Source organism: Centroberyx gerrardi, chromosome 21, assembly GCF_048128805.1.
Source record: "Centroberyx gerrardi isolate f3 chromosome 21, fCenGer3.hap1.cur.20231027, whole genome shotgun sequence".
Lineage (NCBI taxonomy): Eukaryota > Metazoa > Chordata > Actinopteri > Beryciformes > Berycidae > Centroberyx > Centroberyx gerrardi.
In genome coordinates this window covers 15,311,273-15,329,928 of record NC_136017.1, presented here as the reverse complement: position 1 = coordinate 15,329,928, position 18,656 = coordinate 15,311,273, and the positions used below count along the sequence as shown (strand labels likewise).

At 42.2% G+C, this 18,656-nt stretch overlaps 1 protein-coding gene across 1 annotated transcript in view; it reads right to left on the bottom strand.

Moving 5' to 3' along the window:
* The window catches only part of nid2a (nidogen 2a (osteonidogen)), a 57,145-nt gene that overhangs the window by 33,493 nt on the left and 4,996 nt on the right, over positions 1-18,656 (bottom strand). The window contains exons 4-14 of the mRNA XM_078291150.1: positions 8,075-8,176; positions 7,826-7,965; positions 6,786-6,918; positions 6,243-6,596; positions 5,369-5,480; positions 3,148-3,187; positions 2,906-3,015; positions 2,129-2,262; positions 1,887-1,998; positions 1,241-1,441; positions 159-401 (exon numbers count right to left, since the gene is read on the bottom strand). Of these exons, the coding sequence (XP_078147276.1) occupies positions 159-401; positions 1,241-1,441; positions 1,887-1,998; positions 2,129-2,262; positions 2,906-3,015; positions 3,148-3,187; positions 5,369-5,480; positions 6,243-6,596; positions 6,786-6,918; positions 7,826-7,965; positions 8,075-8,176 (1,681 nt within the window). The remainder of the gene's footprint in view (positions 1-158; positions 402-1,240; positions 1,442-1,886; positions 1,999-2,128; positions 2,263-2,905; positions 3,016-3,147; positions 3,188-5,368; positions 5,481-6,242; positions 6,597-6,785; positions 6,919-7,825; positions 7,966-8,074; positions 8,177-18,656) is intronic.

Genomic DNA, 18,656 nt, shown 5'->3' with positions numbered 1-18,656 from the left:
AGGGCCTCCCATAGACAACAGGTGCAGTATTGCTCAGTTGCATAATAAATATATATTCAAACATCATATCCATCCTATCAGAGGTGGAACACACTGACTGGAGCAGACCAGATTTTTGATAAAAGGCCAATGTCTGCACAGCGATATATCGGTCTAACCGTAGTGTAACTCACCTCCGACCGGGCCGATCTTGTTGGTGATGGCGTATCTCAGGATCCTCTCCTCCTTGACGTACATCACAAACACCCTCTCCATGGTGATCTGTAGCGTCTCCGGGCTGCCACGGCTGTCGTGGCGACAGTCACGGTAGGTGATGTTCTGCTTGAGCTGGAAGGAGAAGGACTCCGACCCTCGCTCGGCCGAAACCACCGAAAACTCTCGCACAGAGGTGGAGGTAGCAACTATAGAAAGAGAGAGAGAATTTTTAGTGAACTTGCATGGCCATGAATACAATTTCAACCTGTCACCATTTTAAGCGACAGAGAATTCTGAATGTTTTCTGGTTGCTGTGTCACCAGTTGTCTAGTTGCTACAGTATATCACCAGTTATCTGGTTGCTATGTCACCAGATGTCTGGTTACTATGTCACTATCTGCCTGGTTGCTATGTCACCAGTTATCTGGTTGCTGTGTCACCAGTTGTCTGGTTGCTGTGTCACCAGTTATCTGGTTGCTGTGTCACCAGTTATCTGGTTGCTATGTCACCAGATGTCTGGTTGCTATGTCACCAGTTATCTGGTTGTTGTGTCACCAGTTGTCTGGTTGCTGTGTTACCAGTTATCTGGTTGCTATGTCACCAGATGTCTGGTTGCTGTGTCATGAGTTGTCTGGTTGCTGTGTCACCAGTTATCTGGTTGCTATGTCACCAGATGTCTGGTTGCTATGTCACTATCTGCCTGGTTGCTATGTCACCAGTTATCTGGTTGCTATGTTACCAGTTGTCTGGTTGCGATGTCACTATTAGCCAAGCTGTATGAGCTACATGAGGTGGAATTTGTTTCCTTACAGTTACCTGATGGCTAGCAATATTGCACTGCAAATAGTTAGAAATTCAATTCCCGGTGTAGCTCAGTGGGGAGAGCAAGGCACTAACACTGCCAGGGTGGGGTTTGATTCCCACTGGGGCCACCCATATACTAAAACTGTATCCACTCATGGAGCTGTAAAAAGTTTAAGATAAAAGTCTCCACCAAATGGCGGACATTATGTCACAGGTCATCTTATTTGGTTGTCATGGTTACCTGAGGGGTAGTACTGGTAGGTCTCCTTGAAGGGTTCCATGGTAACCGTGGCTCCGGGGGGCAGGAAGGGCACATTGCCACTGACAACAGTATCCACGGTGAGGTGGTTGTGGTCGTCAAGGCCGCGGGCCGTCTGGATGATTGACAGACGCTGGTTGCCAGGGTAGAAGATCACCTCCGCGTGACGAGTAAACTCTGCGCCTGTTAACGCACCAGTCAGTCAGTCAGTCAGTCAATAAACAATGAATCCAATGCTCTATCTATTTATGTATCTATATATTTTTTATTACACACATTTTTTCAGACGGAGCCATAGTGCAGCAGTTGCATACCATAAAAAATGGAATGTCTGCAATGGTTACATCTGTATGGAACAGACAAACACACACACACACACACACACACACACACACAGCTGCTTCCTATTAGAGAGGGGAGGTGAAAGCCTGATATCACATCACATCCCTGGAGACAATACAGCTGGCTGGGAGACTGAAAACACACACACACACACACACACACGCAGATGTCCTCACTGTAGAGGATTTTCCTCATCTCTCTATAGATGTACTCAAGACTCAAGATGTTCAAGACGACATGCCCAAACACTCATATAAACACACACACACACACACATACAGCTCACCAGTGATTTTGAATCCCGCTTGGCTATTGGGTAGCTCCAGAGCAAACAGCCATCCAAACAGCTCTCCTATTGGTGCAACTGGCATCAGAGCCCAACCCACTGGCTCAGGGACCTGACCAATCACAACAAAGGTTACAAAAACAGATTAGAGAAATTAGGAATAATGAATGAGGAACTGACAGGCAAAGGCAGTATTATTATTACTTATTAGGACGGATGTGTTTTTGCGGTGTTGGTTCTACCTCGCTGATGGCAGTGTACGCTCTCCCATCTCCCACTACAATGTAGGCGTGGAGGTCGATGTTGTTCAGCGCCACCGGAGTGGAACCCACGGTCACCGTGCCGCTCACCTTACCGCTCACACGCTGCGGAGCACCTGGGAGGGGGGGTGACATGTAAGTAATGTGTATGACGTATCAATAATGAAAGATTTGATGCTTTTCCAATACTACAATGTCAGAAACAATTACATTTTAGAGTTTGGAGGTGGTCAGAGAAGCATTTGGTCACATTAAAGACACAAAGAAATGGCATTTGGTGGTTGAAAATGGACTGTTCAAAAATCTGATGGTATTATTGGTCGGAATTGTTATGTATGGCATGAAGTAACCACTAAAAATACAGCATTTTCCAGTAAGCAAAAGTAAAAACACAAGCAAATACAAAAAATGTGCACATTTTTGGGCATTTATTTGTTGTTAAATATTGTGATCATTATGATATGGATAAATAACAAAAAAGATATTTTTAATTTCATCGTAACTTTTAGAATCAAGTGTAAATGCAATGCATCTACAATCCACATATACAGTAGCAACTATGGAAACAGAAATAAACTTCGGTGCACCCTAATTTAGGGTTAGGATTTAGGTTTAAATTTAAAATTAGAATTAGGACTAGGTTTAAGTTAGGGTAAGAGTTAAGGTTAGTTTAGGATTACAGACTGAATGTAGTCAGTGGAAGGTCCTCATAAGTATAGTAATACAAACATGACTATCTCTGTGTGTTAGTGCACTAACCCTCAGGTAGACAGTGGCGTCCGTTTCCATAGAAACCGTGCTGGCAGTGACAGCAGAAGCCTGTGGCATAGTCAGAGCACAATGCATTCTGGGAGCACTGCTGCTGGAACCTGGAGCAAAGAACAAGAGAAATGAAGAAATGAAGGAAAGGGATTGTGATAAGGAAGATAGAAACAGGATGGAAAAGAAAAATTAATCTTGTAATCTTATCTTAATGTACATTCATATGTATATATACATACCTGGCACATGTCTCCTTATTGTCTGTACTGTACTGAATCACTGAGAGAGAGAGAGAGAGAGAGAGAGAGAGAGAGCGAGCAACGATAAGAAAAGATGTTTATTATGCATTACATATACAATACAATGAAAACCTCATTGAGTTGAAACAGATGACACATGAGAGGTTGTTTCCATATAAGGACTGATGGACAGAAACAATAAGAAGGTGGATGAGATAGAGGGAGAGAGGATGAGAGGGGGGTAAATATACACACACACACACACACACTCAAAGACACACACTCACGCACACACACACGTCAAGGCCCTTGGAGAGAAACCAGCTGTTGCCGTCCTGCCTCCCACACCCACCTATCCACTCACCCACCCAGTCACATACACACACACACACACACCACACACACAAACACACACACACTAATTCACAATTGACTGCTCATGAACTCCTACAGAGGTATGTGCACTAAAAAATGAAAATGCTCCACAATGTGAAATATTTCTTAAAGCTAAACACTTTTAAGTGATCACACTACAGAAAGAGAATTCAGGACTAAATGAATCAATTTTCATATAAATAAATGTCCATTTTGCTACTATCAATCTCTGATTGCTATAACACAGTAGTGATCCAACCTATATCCAGTTCATGAAAGCTTTTCTATTTACTGTTCTAAACACCCGCTGTCTGGTAGCTCTTTCCTGGAAAAAATCTTCTGTTGCATGTGTTACGTGATGCGTTTTATGTTTCCGGTTTGTTTGGAATCAACAGAAGAAGAACTGGGTAGTTAGCATGAGCAGTGATAGCCACCATGGCTGAACAGACAAAGAAAAGAGAAACTCAAACTGCATCAACAGAAACTCCAAGGAAAAAGACGTCACAGTACTGGACACACTGTTTGATTGACAGCTGATCTCTTCCAAGCCTCAAAAGCAATATCTAACTGCATTTAAGACTTTTATGGGCCTTGAACTGAGACAATTCAAGGGAAATCCAATGCACAAACCGCTTAGTACCAAAAATAACTACAGTAAATGTCACTGAATCCTGATTTCATTAACTTTTACCAGCCTAAACTGGAAATACCACATGGAACTTACATAACTAACAATTGTGTGTTTCACTCTCTCTCTGTTTCTCCTCCTTTCTCTGTCAGTGTCTCTCTCTCTCTCTCTGCTTGTTTGTCTCTTTCTCTATCTCTTCCTTCCCTTCTTCTTTCTCTTTTGTACATCTCTCTCTCTCTCTCTGGCAAATAGCTGTTTTGGGAACAGAATGCAGCATTCTCTCGTTCTACAGGGGAATCACACACACGCACACACACACACACACACACGCACACACACACAAATATATAGTTGAACACAGGATGTGAGGATATTTGCTCAACCACTGCACACAGGAGACATGTCAGCCTGCATTTACACACACACACACACACACACACACACACACACACACGCCACTGCTGTGGTGTGAAGACCATACACCTCCACTTTTGTCCTTTGTCATGTTTTTTTATTACATTTAACACACACAACAAGGATTTTTATGTACTGACTAAGTTTCATGACCACTAAACCCACAGGAGTATTTGAAAAATGTAGGGGTGTGTATTGGAAAATATGACTGCTTTTTGTCCATTTCTGAAATGTTGATGTTTTAGACACACATACACACACACATCCATCCATACACACACATACATAGTTCCTGCAAAAAACACCCACCTCAACAAGTCATTTAATCTAATATTGAGTCTTAAAAAATGTATTTTCCTCAAAACAAGTGAGATAATTCCCTTTGTTTCCAATGCAAATCAACCCGTTTCAAGAACTAAACGACTTGTTCAGATGGACATTTTTTGCAGCGGACACACAGACACTATTTGACCCTTATATAACCAGGCAAGCTGACTAAGAACACATTCGTATTTACAGCAAAAGCCTGTGGGAGTAGTTGCAGGGGAAGGAGTGTTACACACACACACACACACATACACACATATACACACACACACCTGGGAGCTGCCCAGTACAACGGCGGTATTGTGCTGCTGCCTGCTGAGCGGCTCTGCTGGTTTGGTGCCTTGCTCTAGGTCCTGTTACCCTTTCACTTCCCCCCACACCAGCTTCTCCCAGCAGGTCCGGGGGATTCAAACCGGTGACCGTCATTTCACAAGCTTCAAAATAACACACACACACACACACTGGTTTCTCTCTTACCTCCCGTGTCAAAGTCAACATCGTCTTCCTCCACGCTGACCACGTGACCTCCAGGGGAAATGGGTGGTTCATTTCTCTGAGGGGGGTACACATCCACCACCTCCAATGGAGCCTATTGATGGGGATCACAGAGGAATACCTTTCACTTTAAGACTCCCAATGTGTTATTCTTACAGCCGAGGACGGCCTGGTCGGTATTTGTGAACAACTCTCTCTCGAAGTTATAGCATATGGGTGTAAGTAGGGTATAGGTATGGGTATTTGTACACATACCAGTCCAGCTGGGGGCTAGCACTAATTAAGCTGTATTTAGATTTTGTTTGGTGGTAATTTACCATTATTTGCCTGGTGGCTGGTGGTAATTCATTGGTATGTAGCATGTAATTGTTCCCCATGATGAAATCTCAGATCACTATGGATCATTCTCCTTATCTACATGTGAAAACCTATGTGAATTCAAAGCACGTGCTTTTTCGACACAACAGTTTTATACGTGAACATGTGAAATTTCATTTACACTTTCACATTGTCTCTTTGCATGTGAAATTAAGTTTGAAACAAATATTGACACATGGAATGGCAGGTGAAAATGTGAAAACAAAAGTTCGCATGGCAAAAATCACTTAGAAATTGAAATTTTTACATTTAACGATATCATGATGTCAGAATACAACATGAGAAAAACTGTTCACATATGAAAACCAACGTGTCCAGAAAGCACATGTGCTTGGCAGCTAAGCATATGTAGCTAGCTGTGCTTTATGGGAATCATAAGCATTGTTGGAATATGTCATTGACCAATAGGATTGCTTGCCTAAAACTACTTGTTGTATAATAGAGTTTAATTTGCAAGAAAAAACTGCAGTATAGTTACCTGTGGTTGCTGGTCCTGGTGCTGCTTAGCGCCTCCTTCTGGTAAGATGGCTGTCTCTGGAGGATTAGGGGGGGCGTACTGCCTCCCCGCCGGCTCCACACCATATCTGGGTTCAGAGGTCAACGGTACATCATCGCCGCCATATGTCGCCGCATCAGAATCCACCGAATGAGAGGAGGGAGGGTCGCGACTTCTCGGCTCAAGGGATTCTGTGATCTCATCACCGGCAGGGGCTGGCTGGAATTCAGGGTCCCCGCCTGTCAGAGGGTAATCGTCTTCTTCCTCTTGGTTCTCGGGGTCGAAGGTATTGTCGGGATACTCCTCGAACTCTGCGTACTCTGGGGTGGTGGTGTCCTAGGAGGAGGAAACAAGGATGGGTCAGATGGCTAGGAGCAGAAAACAAGGAGGGCTCAGATGGCCCAGTGATTACCAGTCCTATTCACATGATACACAGCTGCATATTGACCTCTTTATCACATAAACAACTCTTGACTTTAATTAAAGGTTGAACTGAATAGAAATCGAATCGAAAAAAGAAATTACCAGGGAAAAGTGACGCGCTCTAGGGGGAGGAGTGGCAAGGAGGCCACCAACGGACGCAGGAACGATGTTGTCGAAAGAGTAACGGTTCCCAATGTGGAAGAGCCAAACACCAGGAACTCCTGTATTACCAACCCTAGAGAGAGAAATCAGTCTTTAATAATCAAATCAATGCATCTATTAATCAAAATAAATAAAATAAATTGGTATATGTGTGTGTGTGTGTGTGAGAGAGAGAGGGGTCCTTTTGTCCTTCTTTGGTATTAGCCTACTATTGCTACTAATACTACCACTACCACTAGTACTATAACTACAACTGCCACTGCTAATACTACTACTTCTAGTAGGGCTACTACTGCTGCTACTACTAACTACTACTATTACTGCTTTCTGGTGATGTAACACACCCTCTGGCGGCCATGTTGGAGGTCCTCAGCCAATAGCTGATTGCATTTCTAACCTCGGTTATTTTCTGTGCTGTTGACTGGGAACATTTAGTCACTGGTCTGATAATGTCAGCTTGTTAGCTAACAAATCATAGTAACTGGTTATCACTTGTAAACATTTTATTTGCACACAGGCTATGTATTGAATAGAAGATAGTGGCTGAAAGTTGCATGTTATTCCGTTGCTTTGCTAAATTAGCCTGCTAGCTGGTTAGCTAGCTAAAAAAACAACAGTTTGTTCAGGTTAATTGGGCTTTCTGACTGTTTGTTCAGGTTGGGCTGACTAATTGTAGCTTGACAACAAACTTTTGTTTTTTTAGCTAGCTAACTAGCTTGTAGGCTAGTGTGGGAGTGTTTTGCAGTAGAGACTAGGGCTAAAGACAAGACAGTTTACTGTGTCACCGTAACCTACATTTGGAAAATCTACCTCATAAGAAAATGTACTTAAAATGTTACTGAATGGATCTACACCCACACCAAAACAGCCAGGCTGTTATATATTTAGACATTTGTACACAGCTAATTGAACCTTCATGATGGCACTTAGCTGTGGTTGTTAAGAGATTTGTGACCCAACTGTAAAGCCTCTGTACTTACTGGTAAAGGTTTTTAACACTCTGTTGGTTGCTGGTCACGCTGTAGTGCGGCCCTTCAGTGCGGGAAAAGATCAGGTATGTGATTTCCCCTCTGCTGAAACCCACTCTAGCAGGCAGCTCTATCTCAACATTATAAGACTCCTAGAAGAAAAGACAGCACAGAATTAAGTCAAGTAGGATCTTCCTCAAACCGAGCTACAGCCGATAAACTGGACAGCCCTTGGCGAAGTCTTGTATCTAACCAGTTTACCTTGGGTCGCGTCCCAAAGAAGTTCAGGCCATCTTCAGGGTAGAGGTAGAGAGCGTACGAGTCGCTCTCATCGTACGCGATCACTGCCTGGAATGTATTGACCTAGAGAGAGGAAAGAGTCGTTATGAATCAGAATAAAAACTGGGACAAAAAGCCAAACCAAAGTTAACCTCTCGCAAATTCAAAGCAATTATAGGCCAAAAACATGTAGGCCCATTTCTAGAAGGTCCAGTTCACATATATAGGAAAAGACAGAGGAGGAGAAAGGAGAAGGAATAATGAGAAGGAGAGAAAGAGTTTCACCAGTCAATTTAATTATGTAGCTGACTGTAGTTTTTAGAGCAGAAACAGACTGGGGAAACACAGGTTGGCTCCATGGCAGTGGGCAGTAGAATCGACAGACTTGCCAGCTGCAACCATCATTTACTGAATGGGTTTGTCGCAAGCAAGGGTGGAAATAATGAATTACAATTACACTCTTACTGTAATTAAGTCTCTTTTGGTGTAGTACTTGTAATTTTACTTTTACTTAAGTATATTTTGACTGAAGTTAGAACATTTTGGTGATGAGTAAGAGAAACAGGGAAGGGAAAGTCAGTGAATGGAATCAGATCCAAACCCATGGACTTGACCGGTTTAGATTTATAGTACTGAAAACAATGTTAGATGTTGGTGAAGGACGACTGAAACATGCCTAAATTGTTGTGTCAATTCATGCTTTACTTTGTTTATGAACTTAATATTGTTCAATTTTTGAATTGAAAGAACCTAGTTTGAACTCTGTCCAACATTGTATGGGAAAGATTATCTGTGATCCATTCTAAGTTTCTTTCTATTTTTTTTCCATTTCTATTTCTTAAAGGATAAGTTCAGTAATTTTGGACCTATATAGAATCATTTGTCTCCAAGTCCAAGTACAGGTATGTAAGAGACAAATTATATATAGGTCCAAAATCACAGAACTTATCCTTTAAGTGGATCTTACAGTAGTAATTTTAGGTCTACTCGCATAAAAGTTCAGCAAAGTAAGAGTACCTTTATGTATTTTGGTATGTTTTCCACACCTGGTGGCTAGTAGCAATTTAGCAGTACTTGGATACAGTCTAATAATAATCTTCAGCTCTGCTAGAGTGTCAGTTTAGGTCCCAGAGGGATGAGGTCACCTCAGCCAGCCTCCAAAACATTTTAACACTCAGTCCTCATATTTAAACTTCACACCTCTCCTCACGCCTCCTTTCTCCCTGCCCTCCTCCTCCTCCTCCTCCTCTTTCATCTCTCCCTCTGCTGGGCTTCATGTTTAGACTTCGCACCCTTCCTCCTCCTCCTCCTTTCCCTCGCTCACACTTCTCCCTTCTCTCCTTCATTACACATCCGCCAATCACTGACACACTGACCTGGATAGCTGGGTTTCTAACTATTTTCATGCAGATTAATAATGTCAAATCAAATCAAATTAGCAAAGCTGAATGGAAATGGCAAATAAAAAAATATTTAAAAAAAAAGATTAAATATAAAATAAATAAAATTTGATAAAAAATTTGCCAATTTTGCAAAAAAAAAAAAGTTTTAACACTCACTTCAGACAGAAACATTTTTTGTTGAAAAATAAATTATTCGGTAAATAGTGGATGGAAACGCATTTGTCACTTTTGTAAAGTGTTTTGTAATTGCATTACATAATGGTATTGTATTGTTTTTCATACCAATAAAGTATACCAAGTAAATATAGCATACCAATAATTAACTGAACTGATTCATACACAATTAGAACACATTATAATACATTTTAGTTGTGTTATTGTATGTTATAAGCCTATTATCAGAGCTTTTTTGATGGTTCATATACTTAAAAAACATTATAATCCAAATGTTAAAAATCAAATCAAAGTGTATCTACTCACAACTCACTCCACACAACCACTGAGAAGTAAGAAAGAAGAGTGTGTGTGTGTGTGTGTGTGTGTGTGTACATCTCTCTTTGATGTGGAAAAAGAGACCTATTTTGTCACTCATTGTTAACAGGGACACTTCACTGTGTGTGTGTTACAATTGCAAACACCATAGAGGAGTAACAAATGTCTCTCACTCACTCTCTCGCTCCCACACACACAGACGTTCCCAGAGTCCTTAATCATTTGTTCACACACATCTCACACACTCTTGCCCCCCAGCCAGCAAAGCCAAACCCACAACCGTCCCCACATCCAACACACACACTGGTTTTAACTGTCAACAAGACATAAGACAAATGAAGTAATGTCCCTATAATGATTATGTAGTCCAGAACTATTTTTTCCTCACAGGACCCTGAACTGAACATCTGCACATTTTTGTTGAATTACAGATGACGACTAGGGGAACTTTTTATCTGGATGGACTATTGTGACTACAGGAATTTTCATTTTCTTGTGTAGATGGCTTTGACAAGGAGAAACTATTTTTCAGAATCAACAATTATGAACCAAGGAACTAATTTTCTGAACCAACAATTGTGACTAGAGGAACTATTTTTCTGAAACAACAATTATGACTAAACTGATGAAATAATGATTGTGGGTCTACTGTAAAGGCCCTGACACACCAGGCCGACGCTCGGCCGTCGGCCAATGTCGGGCCGTCGGTAAGCGTCGGTGTCCCTAGTTTTTGCGGTGTGTCCCGCACCGTCGGCACTAGTCGGACCCTGTCGGCGTCTTTTCGGCCGATTGAGCATGTTGAATCGGCGTCGGAGCCGTCGGTGAGAGAGATCACTCTGATTGGTAGTTTGTGTTTTGCCTCTGGATGATTGGACTGATAAATTCCTTCAACATGTGGAACTGAACAGGAAAGAGCTGAGCGAAATTTTTAAAATCGGAGGTTTCATTTATCTCCAGCTCTCGACACAGGTTCGGGAAAGCCCCTTGAGCCTGTTGCTGGACTATCCATGATTTCACCCATTTAGTGCGGTTTCTCCTTATTTTTCGCCTCCGCCTCTTCCTTTCTTCTTCCACAACCAAAAGACCAAGGGCTGACAACGGCAGTGCCATTTGCAACTTCTTATCAGACATAAGGTATGGAGAGTTATTTCCCCTCACGCAGGCGCAGAACGTACGTGCTAGTTGGCCGTCGGGTGTAGTCTTTGCGATGTGTTCAAGTGCAACTTTTTGGACCAGACGCAGGCGACGTGAGGTGACGCAACAGTCGGCCTTCGTCGCCGCTGGTTCTTTGAAGTCAGTTTGGTGTGTCAGGGCCTTTAGCCCCTTTCACACATGCAGCCTCCACTCCTCCTTTCTATCCCTCCTTTCCAAATTGAAAATGTGTCGAAATACCGGCAAATCAGTTCCAGCAATTTCCCTGCTCAAGACGTTGTAACATTACTGGTAAAGTTCCGTATCGAACGTACGTGTGAACGATGCCGTAACATTAACGACACAAGCACGCACAACGTTAGGACGCTCTGCTGTCCAACTGTGTGAGACAGTCACAAAGTTCTCAAGGAGGTGACGAGTTTATGACGAGGAGGGAAATACAAAGACAACCGGCTGTAGCGTTTTTTTTGACAAAGGATTGGCAAAAATGTTGAATTGGACAGACGTGGAAATAAGAGATTTTGTCTAGCATCTTTACATCTTGACTCCGGCGGTTAAACGTAATTTCCGGGAGACAACAGTGGAATTTAACGGTATTGCCAGTATTGTGTGAATGGTAGCATTACGTTAAAAAAGCGGAAAGGCGTGTCTTGTGTGAACAACAGACACTGCTACCTTTACCGAAAAATTTTACGGCAATTTTACGGGTATTTTTCGGATTCAACAATTGAGTTTTTTTTCCTGAACGAGAAAAACTTGTTTAAATCAAAGATTACGACTAGAGATGCTTTAGGTAAATGGACAATTGTGACTAGAAGAAGATTTTTTTCTAAATAGATTGTGACTTGAAGTACTTATTTTCTACATGTAAGAGCAGAACAAGAGGAACTTTTGTGTGGACGATTATGACAAGGGAAACTATTTTTCTGCAAGTAGTGGAAGATTATGACCAGAAGATTGTTTTTCTAAATGGTAGTTTATGACTAGAACAACTTTTTTCTAAAAAAGAAAAAAAAGGGATCTACCATTGATAAACATTAAACATGGAGGACAGAAGATTAATTAAAACACAATAAGGCAAAGATGTTAGACATATTTTGTATGCACACAATCTGGATAGCTAAGGAATTCCACTCTGCCTATAGAGGAACTTTTTTTTCCTAAATGGGACATTGCAAAGGTTTTAGAGGAAGTTTGTTTCTGAATGGACTCAGATGTTTTTTTTTTCCTATACTCAAACAATACTGTTGTTATGTGGGGGGCGCTCAGCCCACGCTGCCTCCCAAACCACAGCAGAAGAAACACTGATTTAGTGAATGAAGGGAAGAGTGTGGGTGATCCCATGGTGTTTTCCTTTGGGATAGAATTAGCTTATCTCTCCCCACACACACACACACACACACACAACACACAGAAACACACACAGACCAAGACATATACATACAGACACACACACCATGGGCTCTCCACCCCCAGCCCAGATGTTCATCTCCACATCTGTCTTCCTGTGTGTGTCTGTTTGTGTGTGTGTGTGTGTGTGTACATCTTTTATGATGACGTTACAAACCGAGACATCATTACAGGATGAGACATAGACACACACACACACACACACACACACACACACACACACAGACACAGACATAGCCCCACACAGTGTGGTTGAGATGAGTACAGGAGGGGGAGGGACATCTGTCTATGAGTGTGTGTGTGTGTGTGTGTGTGTGTGTGTGTGTGTGTGTGTGTGTGTGTGTGGCTAATTGTTTACACCAACATCTTTAAGCCATCTTGTTGTTTGTGGGCGTGGAGCGCTCTGTAGCTTCCAGGCACTTTGTAATTAGTGAGGAGGGGGTCTCTCTCTCTTTCTTTCTTTCTTTCTTTCTTTCTTTCTATAAGGAAGGGAAGAAGCGAGAGCTCGGAGCGGGAATCTGCGTTTTCTTTGTCTCCTTGTCTATTTTCTCAATTTCTTTCTCTTCTTTTCCTTCTCTGTCTTCCTCCTTCTCTCTCCTCCACTCCTCCTTTCTATCCCTCCTTCTTCCCAGGAGGTGGAGAGGGGGGGATAGAGGGAGAGATAGATAGATAGGTAGGTAGAGAGATGAAAGGATGGGGGGGGGGGGGGGGGGGTGAAAGAGGCCATAGCTCTGGTTTACAATGGGAGAAAGATAGAGGAGAGAGAGAGAGAGAGAGAGAGAGAGAGGGAAAGACAGACTTAGATAGAGGGATGTTTCCACCTCTCCATCCCTCCTCCTCTATCTATGTGGTCATTCTCTCTCATTGCTGTGTGTGTGTGTGTGTGTGTGTGTGTGTTAATGAAGTAGTCCTGGTGTGCTTTACAGACCCACAGCTGGAAGACAACAAATTGCAGCCAACACACATCAAAGGCCTTCAGTCGGTGTGTGTGTGTGTGTGTGTGTGTGTGTGTGTGTGTGTCTGGTCAGTCTTTAAGGAGTGTCAGGATGCTCTTTAAAAAAAAAGGTGTGACAAAATGCCTGCGGGGGGTTGGGGGGTCAGACTACACACACACACACACACACACACACACATAGGGCAGCGCTATCCCCGTCTCAAGGACCAACAAATGGTTTTTGTCAGGGTTGTGCTGACTTTTAGAGGTTTAGGTGGTAACATCATCAGTCTGCTGGGTTTTGTCTGCGGAATGGGGGGGGGGGAACTCTGACAGCACACAACTTTGAGGTTCATTTAGAAAGTCAAGGGGCAAGGAAACACACCACTGGAACTCATATACACGCTATAATGCAAGGAAAGGTTTCAAAACATAAAATTCATTTCATATTTACCTTAGGTCAGAAGAATACGCTTGAAAGGCTGAAGGATTGACACCAATGCTAACGCTTTAGCATACAGCATGCTAGGTAATCACAAGCGATTAGCAAAGAATATTAGCAAAGAATGACGTTAAACTTTTTAGTAATCCAAAGTCGGTATTGGTTTTTGTTCTATGGCCTGTAGATTCATAACTTCTGAAAACAAAATCTCAATCTTTATCATTAGTCCATTACGAATCAACAGCACAAAAACTTTAGCTGTCTGGCTAACTTCACTCACCTCCTGTGCAAACAAAACAAGCTATGCTAAAGTCTCCCAGGAAGAAAGATCTTCTGCCATTGAAAGTGAATTCTTTTTGTTGAATTTTAGGTCTATTTTACCAATCCTCTAAACAAGCCTGGCAGTTTTAGACGGCTGTTATTAAAATGAACTAACCATCCAGCCTTAGAGCTGCTCTCATTTTCTCTTTTAGGCTAATGCTAGTCGCCTACGATTCCTACTTAACATACTGTATGCTAAAGCGTTAGCATGTACATGATGATATTTATACCAATCCTCTCGTCAAAGATTGTTTTCCCCTCTTTTTACTAACTCCTCACAATGAGAACATTTCACCAGTGAATCATAATACATTTTTATGTATCTTTGAGCTGTAGGATCCTTGAATAGAGCTCATAGTTTGCAGCAACATAATTGGATTACTAAGAACATAGTTGACAGCAACATAACTGTATTACTATGCACATAGCAACATAACTGCATTACTAAGCACATAGTTGACAGCAACATGAATGCGACGACAGTCTTCAGCTACTATGTTGCAATGTACCTCTGATACATATTCACTATCAGCTTGTTGCTCCAAAAATTTAAATATATTACTCATCACTTGTTACTTATTTCAAAAGTAATACCATTTTTGAACAACTTATTACTCCCTGGGTGCTTTGATACACTACTTGATATATTACTTTCCCATTAGAGTAATAATCTGCAGTGCTACTAGCTGCTAGCTGGTACTACCCAGTTCTTCTTCTATTTATTACAAACACAACGTAAAACGCATCACTTCCTGTGCGCATGAACTGAATATAGGTTGAATCACTATTGTGTTATAGCAATAGTGAGAAATGCACATATATGATAATGTCGCTGATTATTACTTTAAGTTCACTGTCTCATCTAGTTCAGTCTAGCATATTTGAGCTTAGTCTCGTGTGGTTTAGTATTTAGATATACTTTAGCTTAGTTTAGTTTAGTTTAATCTAGTTTAGTCTATCATACATTGCTTAAGCTGAGGATAGTTTGGTTGACTTCTCATCTTGACAAGAGTTTCAAATAAATGACTCAACATACAGTATTATGTAACGAATGTTCTGAATCATGTTGTAATTATCTGGACTCCACTCTGGGAAGCCTTGACCGTCCCGCGGAAGAGATAGAGACACAGACAAAGGGGGGGGGGGGGGGGGGGGGGGGGGGCAGGAGGAATGGGGAAAATGTGCTGTACTACACTTGTTTGTTTGTTGCCAGGTTTTCAGCTTGTCGGCCACAGCTGCAAACAGGCAGAGAGAGGGAAAAAGAGACAGACATGGAGAGAGAGAGAGAGAGAGAGAGAGAGAGAGAGAGAGAGAGAGAGAGCAGCTGCAGACCAGTTGCCAGCTTCACTAGAGTGCTACAAACGGAACTGCCTACAGCGTGGGAACTGGCACACACACACACACACACACACACACACATACATCCCAGGCTTGTACCCTGGGACAGCCCCAGTCAGTAATTCGCTGTTGTCATATGAAAACCTCATAACCCCAATTTTGGTGACTTTGATGTTTTAACTTCATTTCTACAGCCCTTGGGCTTATGAAACCCTTTCAAACACCATTGGATAAATTAAAAAATACATGGTGGTCAAGCTGAAAACAAGGCTGTTTTTGTTAGTTCCTGAAAAGTCTGTCAGCATGAATAACTGTCCCAAAGCTACAAACCAGAGTATTGGGACTGTAATATTGAATAGCCATTCCATCAAGAGCCCCAGCCTTGCCTCTGTATCCAAATGAACTTCATAGTAAAACACTGTTATATAGTCTGAACCAGGAAAACAGTGATTCTCAGAAAATCACCCTGGTACCATCACAGCTACTTTTACCATCTCGTCTTAGTTCATTATCTATGGAGCTGTACATCCATCTGACATCACAGATGTCACAGGGTAAACCCTGTTGTTTCTGGCTCTAGGAGGCAGTAAATGAATGATCGCTGATGTACAACATCTGTCCTATGGCACAAGGATAAGGTATTTTGAAAGTTGAAATTCAGTAAGATTCCTCTTTGAACCGGGACAAACATATTTCCAGGGACACCCCCCCATCTCACTGCAAGGGGCGTCCATAGAAACAACAAATACTACGAATAGAAACAATAGTTCCTATTGTGTTACCAGAAGAGAAGAGAAGAGAAGAGAAGAGAAGAGAAGAGAAGAGAAGAGAAGAGAAGAGAAGAGAAGAAGGGAGGAGAGGCCAGAAGAAGAGAGTCAAGGAGAGCAGAGATGAAAGGCGAGGTCCAACTCCAACAGAGTGGTCCATTCATTCATTCATTCAGCCTCATTTGACCCTGCCTAGTAAACCGCAGTGGATATGTAATATGCTGTTCAGCCTTCAACACTTTCCTATCCCCACTGATAGCTTTGAAGAGAACTCTAGTGGAAAACCAAAACAGGCAGATTTTGACTTTGATTCAATGTAAAATCACGTTCTAAGGCTAAAACTACTACTCGAAACTAATCTATCTCTCTCAGGAGGAAAAGACAGATGTATGAAGACAGATGGTTCGATTCCAATGCTAAAAATCGATGCACTCAGTACTGGAAAGCACTTTAGGCAAGAGCGGCTAATGTCATCATGTGAAGAAGGGTCCGCAACATGGTGCTGCTCATAGTGAAACTGCCAAACTCTGGTCAACACTTCTTAAGTTCTACAAAAGTCCAAACTCTCTCTATCAATGGCTCTGGTCATGACCAAAGTGAGCTACATGGCGGTAGGTACAACTACAGAACTTGAATGGATAGAACGGTCATTCCCATTCAAATCACCGTTCCTGGACGGTTGGAGCGGCGGCCATTTTTATGTGTACCGTTGAGCTAGCTGTAACTTAGCTTCTGTATAAACCGACTTACGGTAAGTGGCTGAGGCGAGAGGTTTTGAAGCAAAGACCAAAGGAACTTCTCCATTGCCTTGCTGGTTAGCTAATATGCTAATGTTGACTAGAAGATGTAGAGAGAGAAGTACAGTCTTTGATAATGCTACGTTAAACTTGCTGCTAACATCAGCTTTCAGTTGAGTTTTGACAGTTTGCTAACAGACTCATCTGCACAGTTCTCGAGCAAGTGTGACAGACTTTACAGCCTTAATGCCCAGACTTGTGTTGTCACCATAGCAATTAACCCTTAAAATTCCGTAGTCGCCATTTTATGGTGTACCAGCCAAATTACCACGCAAACAGTGGAAGGACCGTTCTATCTACCACGCAAACAGTGGAAGGACCGTTCTATCCAGCTCTGTGGGTACAACAGAACGCGTGTTGTAGGTTTAAATGGGAGCCATTACTTTCCCATTATGGTAATAGCTACTATAAGAGTAGCCTCATAGAAAGTACTACACAGGCCCGCTCATTCACAACATTAAGGCTTGCCCTTCTCTCTCTCTAATTCTTATTCTTTCTATATTTTTCCATTTCTCTGCCCTCCACCTCTCTCTCTTTTTCCATCTCAGTTCCCTATAACTTGTGGCACTCACACATAACACAGTCAACCCCTTCCCCCAAACACTACCCCACCCCCCGTCTCTAATACAACCCCCGACAAACACACACCTCAAGTTAATCAGTTCACACACATCACCCTGCCCCCACACACCCTGCCCGGCACCTCTGGCTAATCAGTTCAAAGGGAGATGCTATCAGGCTGGAGAGAGACCCACTAAAGCAAAGTCCCAGCCAAGACACAAACCGGTCCAATCTGACTCCCCAACCTATAGATTAAAGGGAAGATTCAGGATTTTTTGGAGCCAATCCCTTTAAATCACAAACCCCCTCTTAGCACATGTAAAAGCTTTTCACACTTTCTGAGAAATGGGTACCAGCTTCTTATCTGCATTTGCAAGCAGTGCTTGTGTGAGTCAATGGGAAATTCAATTGCAAGTTCTTTCAAAGCACTTTTCTTAGAGTGGTGACGTGTTTATCGGTATTATTAATACTTTTCCCAGCAATGAGTAGTGGAATGAATTGCTTTTTACAAAAATCAGTAATAATATTAGTCACCAAGTCTCCATTGACTTGAACCAGCTGGTAACAAAAGCAAAAGTAATGTAAAACTATGTGAATGTTTCTGATGTTTAGCTTCTGATGAATTAGAGAGGCTTCTTGAAAATCTTGAACCTCTCCTTTAAGAAACACTCACACACACACACACACACACACACACAACCAACTCCTTGACATCACTTAATGAAACAAGCAAACACAAGCTCTTTACAGACAGAGAGCGATTGCGGAAGGAAGGTTGGAAGAAAGCAAGCAAGAAAGAAAGCAAGAAATAAAGAAAAAAAGTAAGGACAAGAACAGGAAAAACACAGATGAGAGAGAGAGAGAGAGAGATCCCCATGGGTATTTACTTAACACTACCGCCCCCTCCATCCCTCCATCTCTCCATCCCTTCATCCCACACGCTGGCT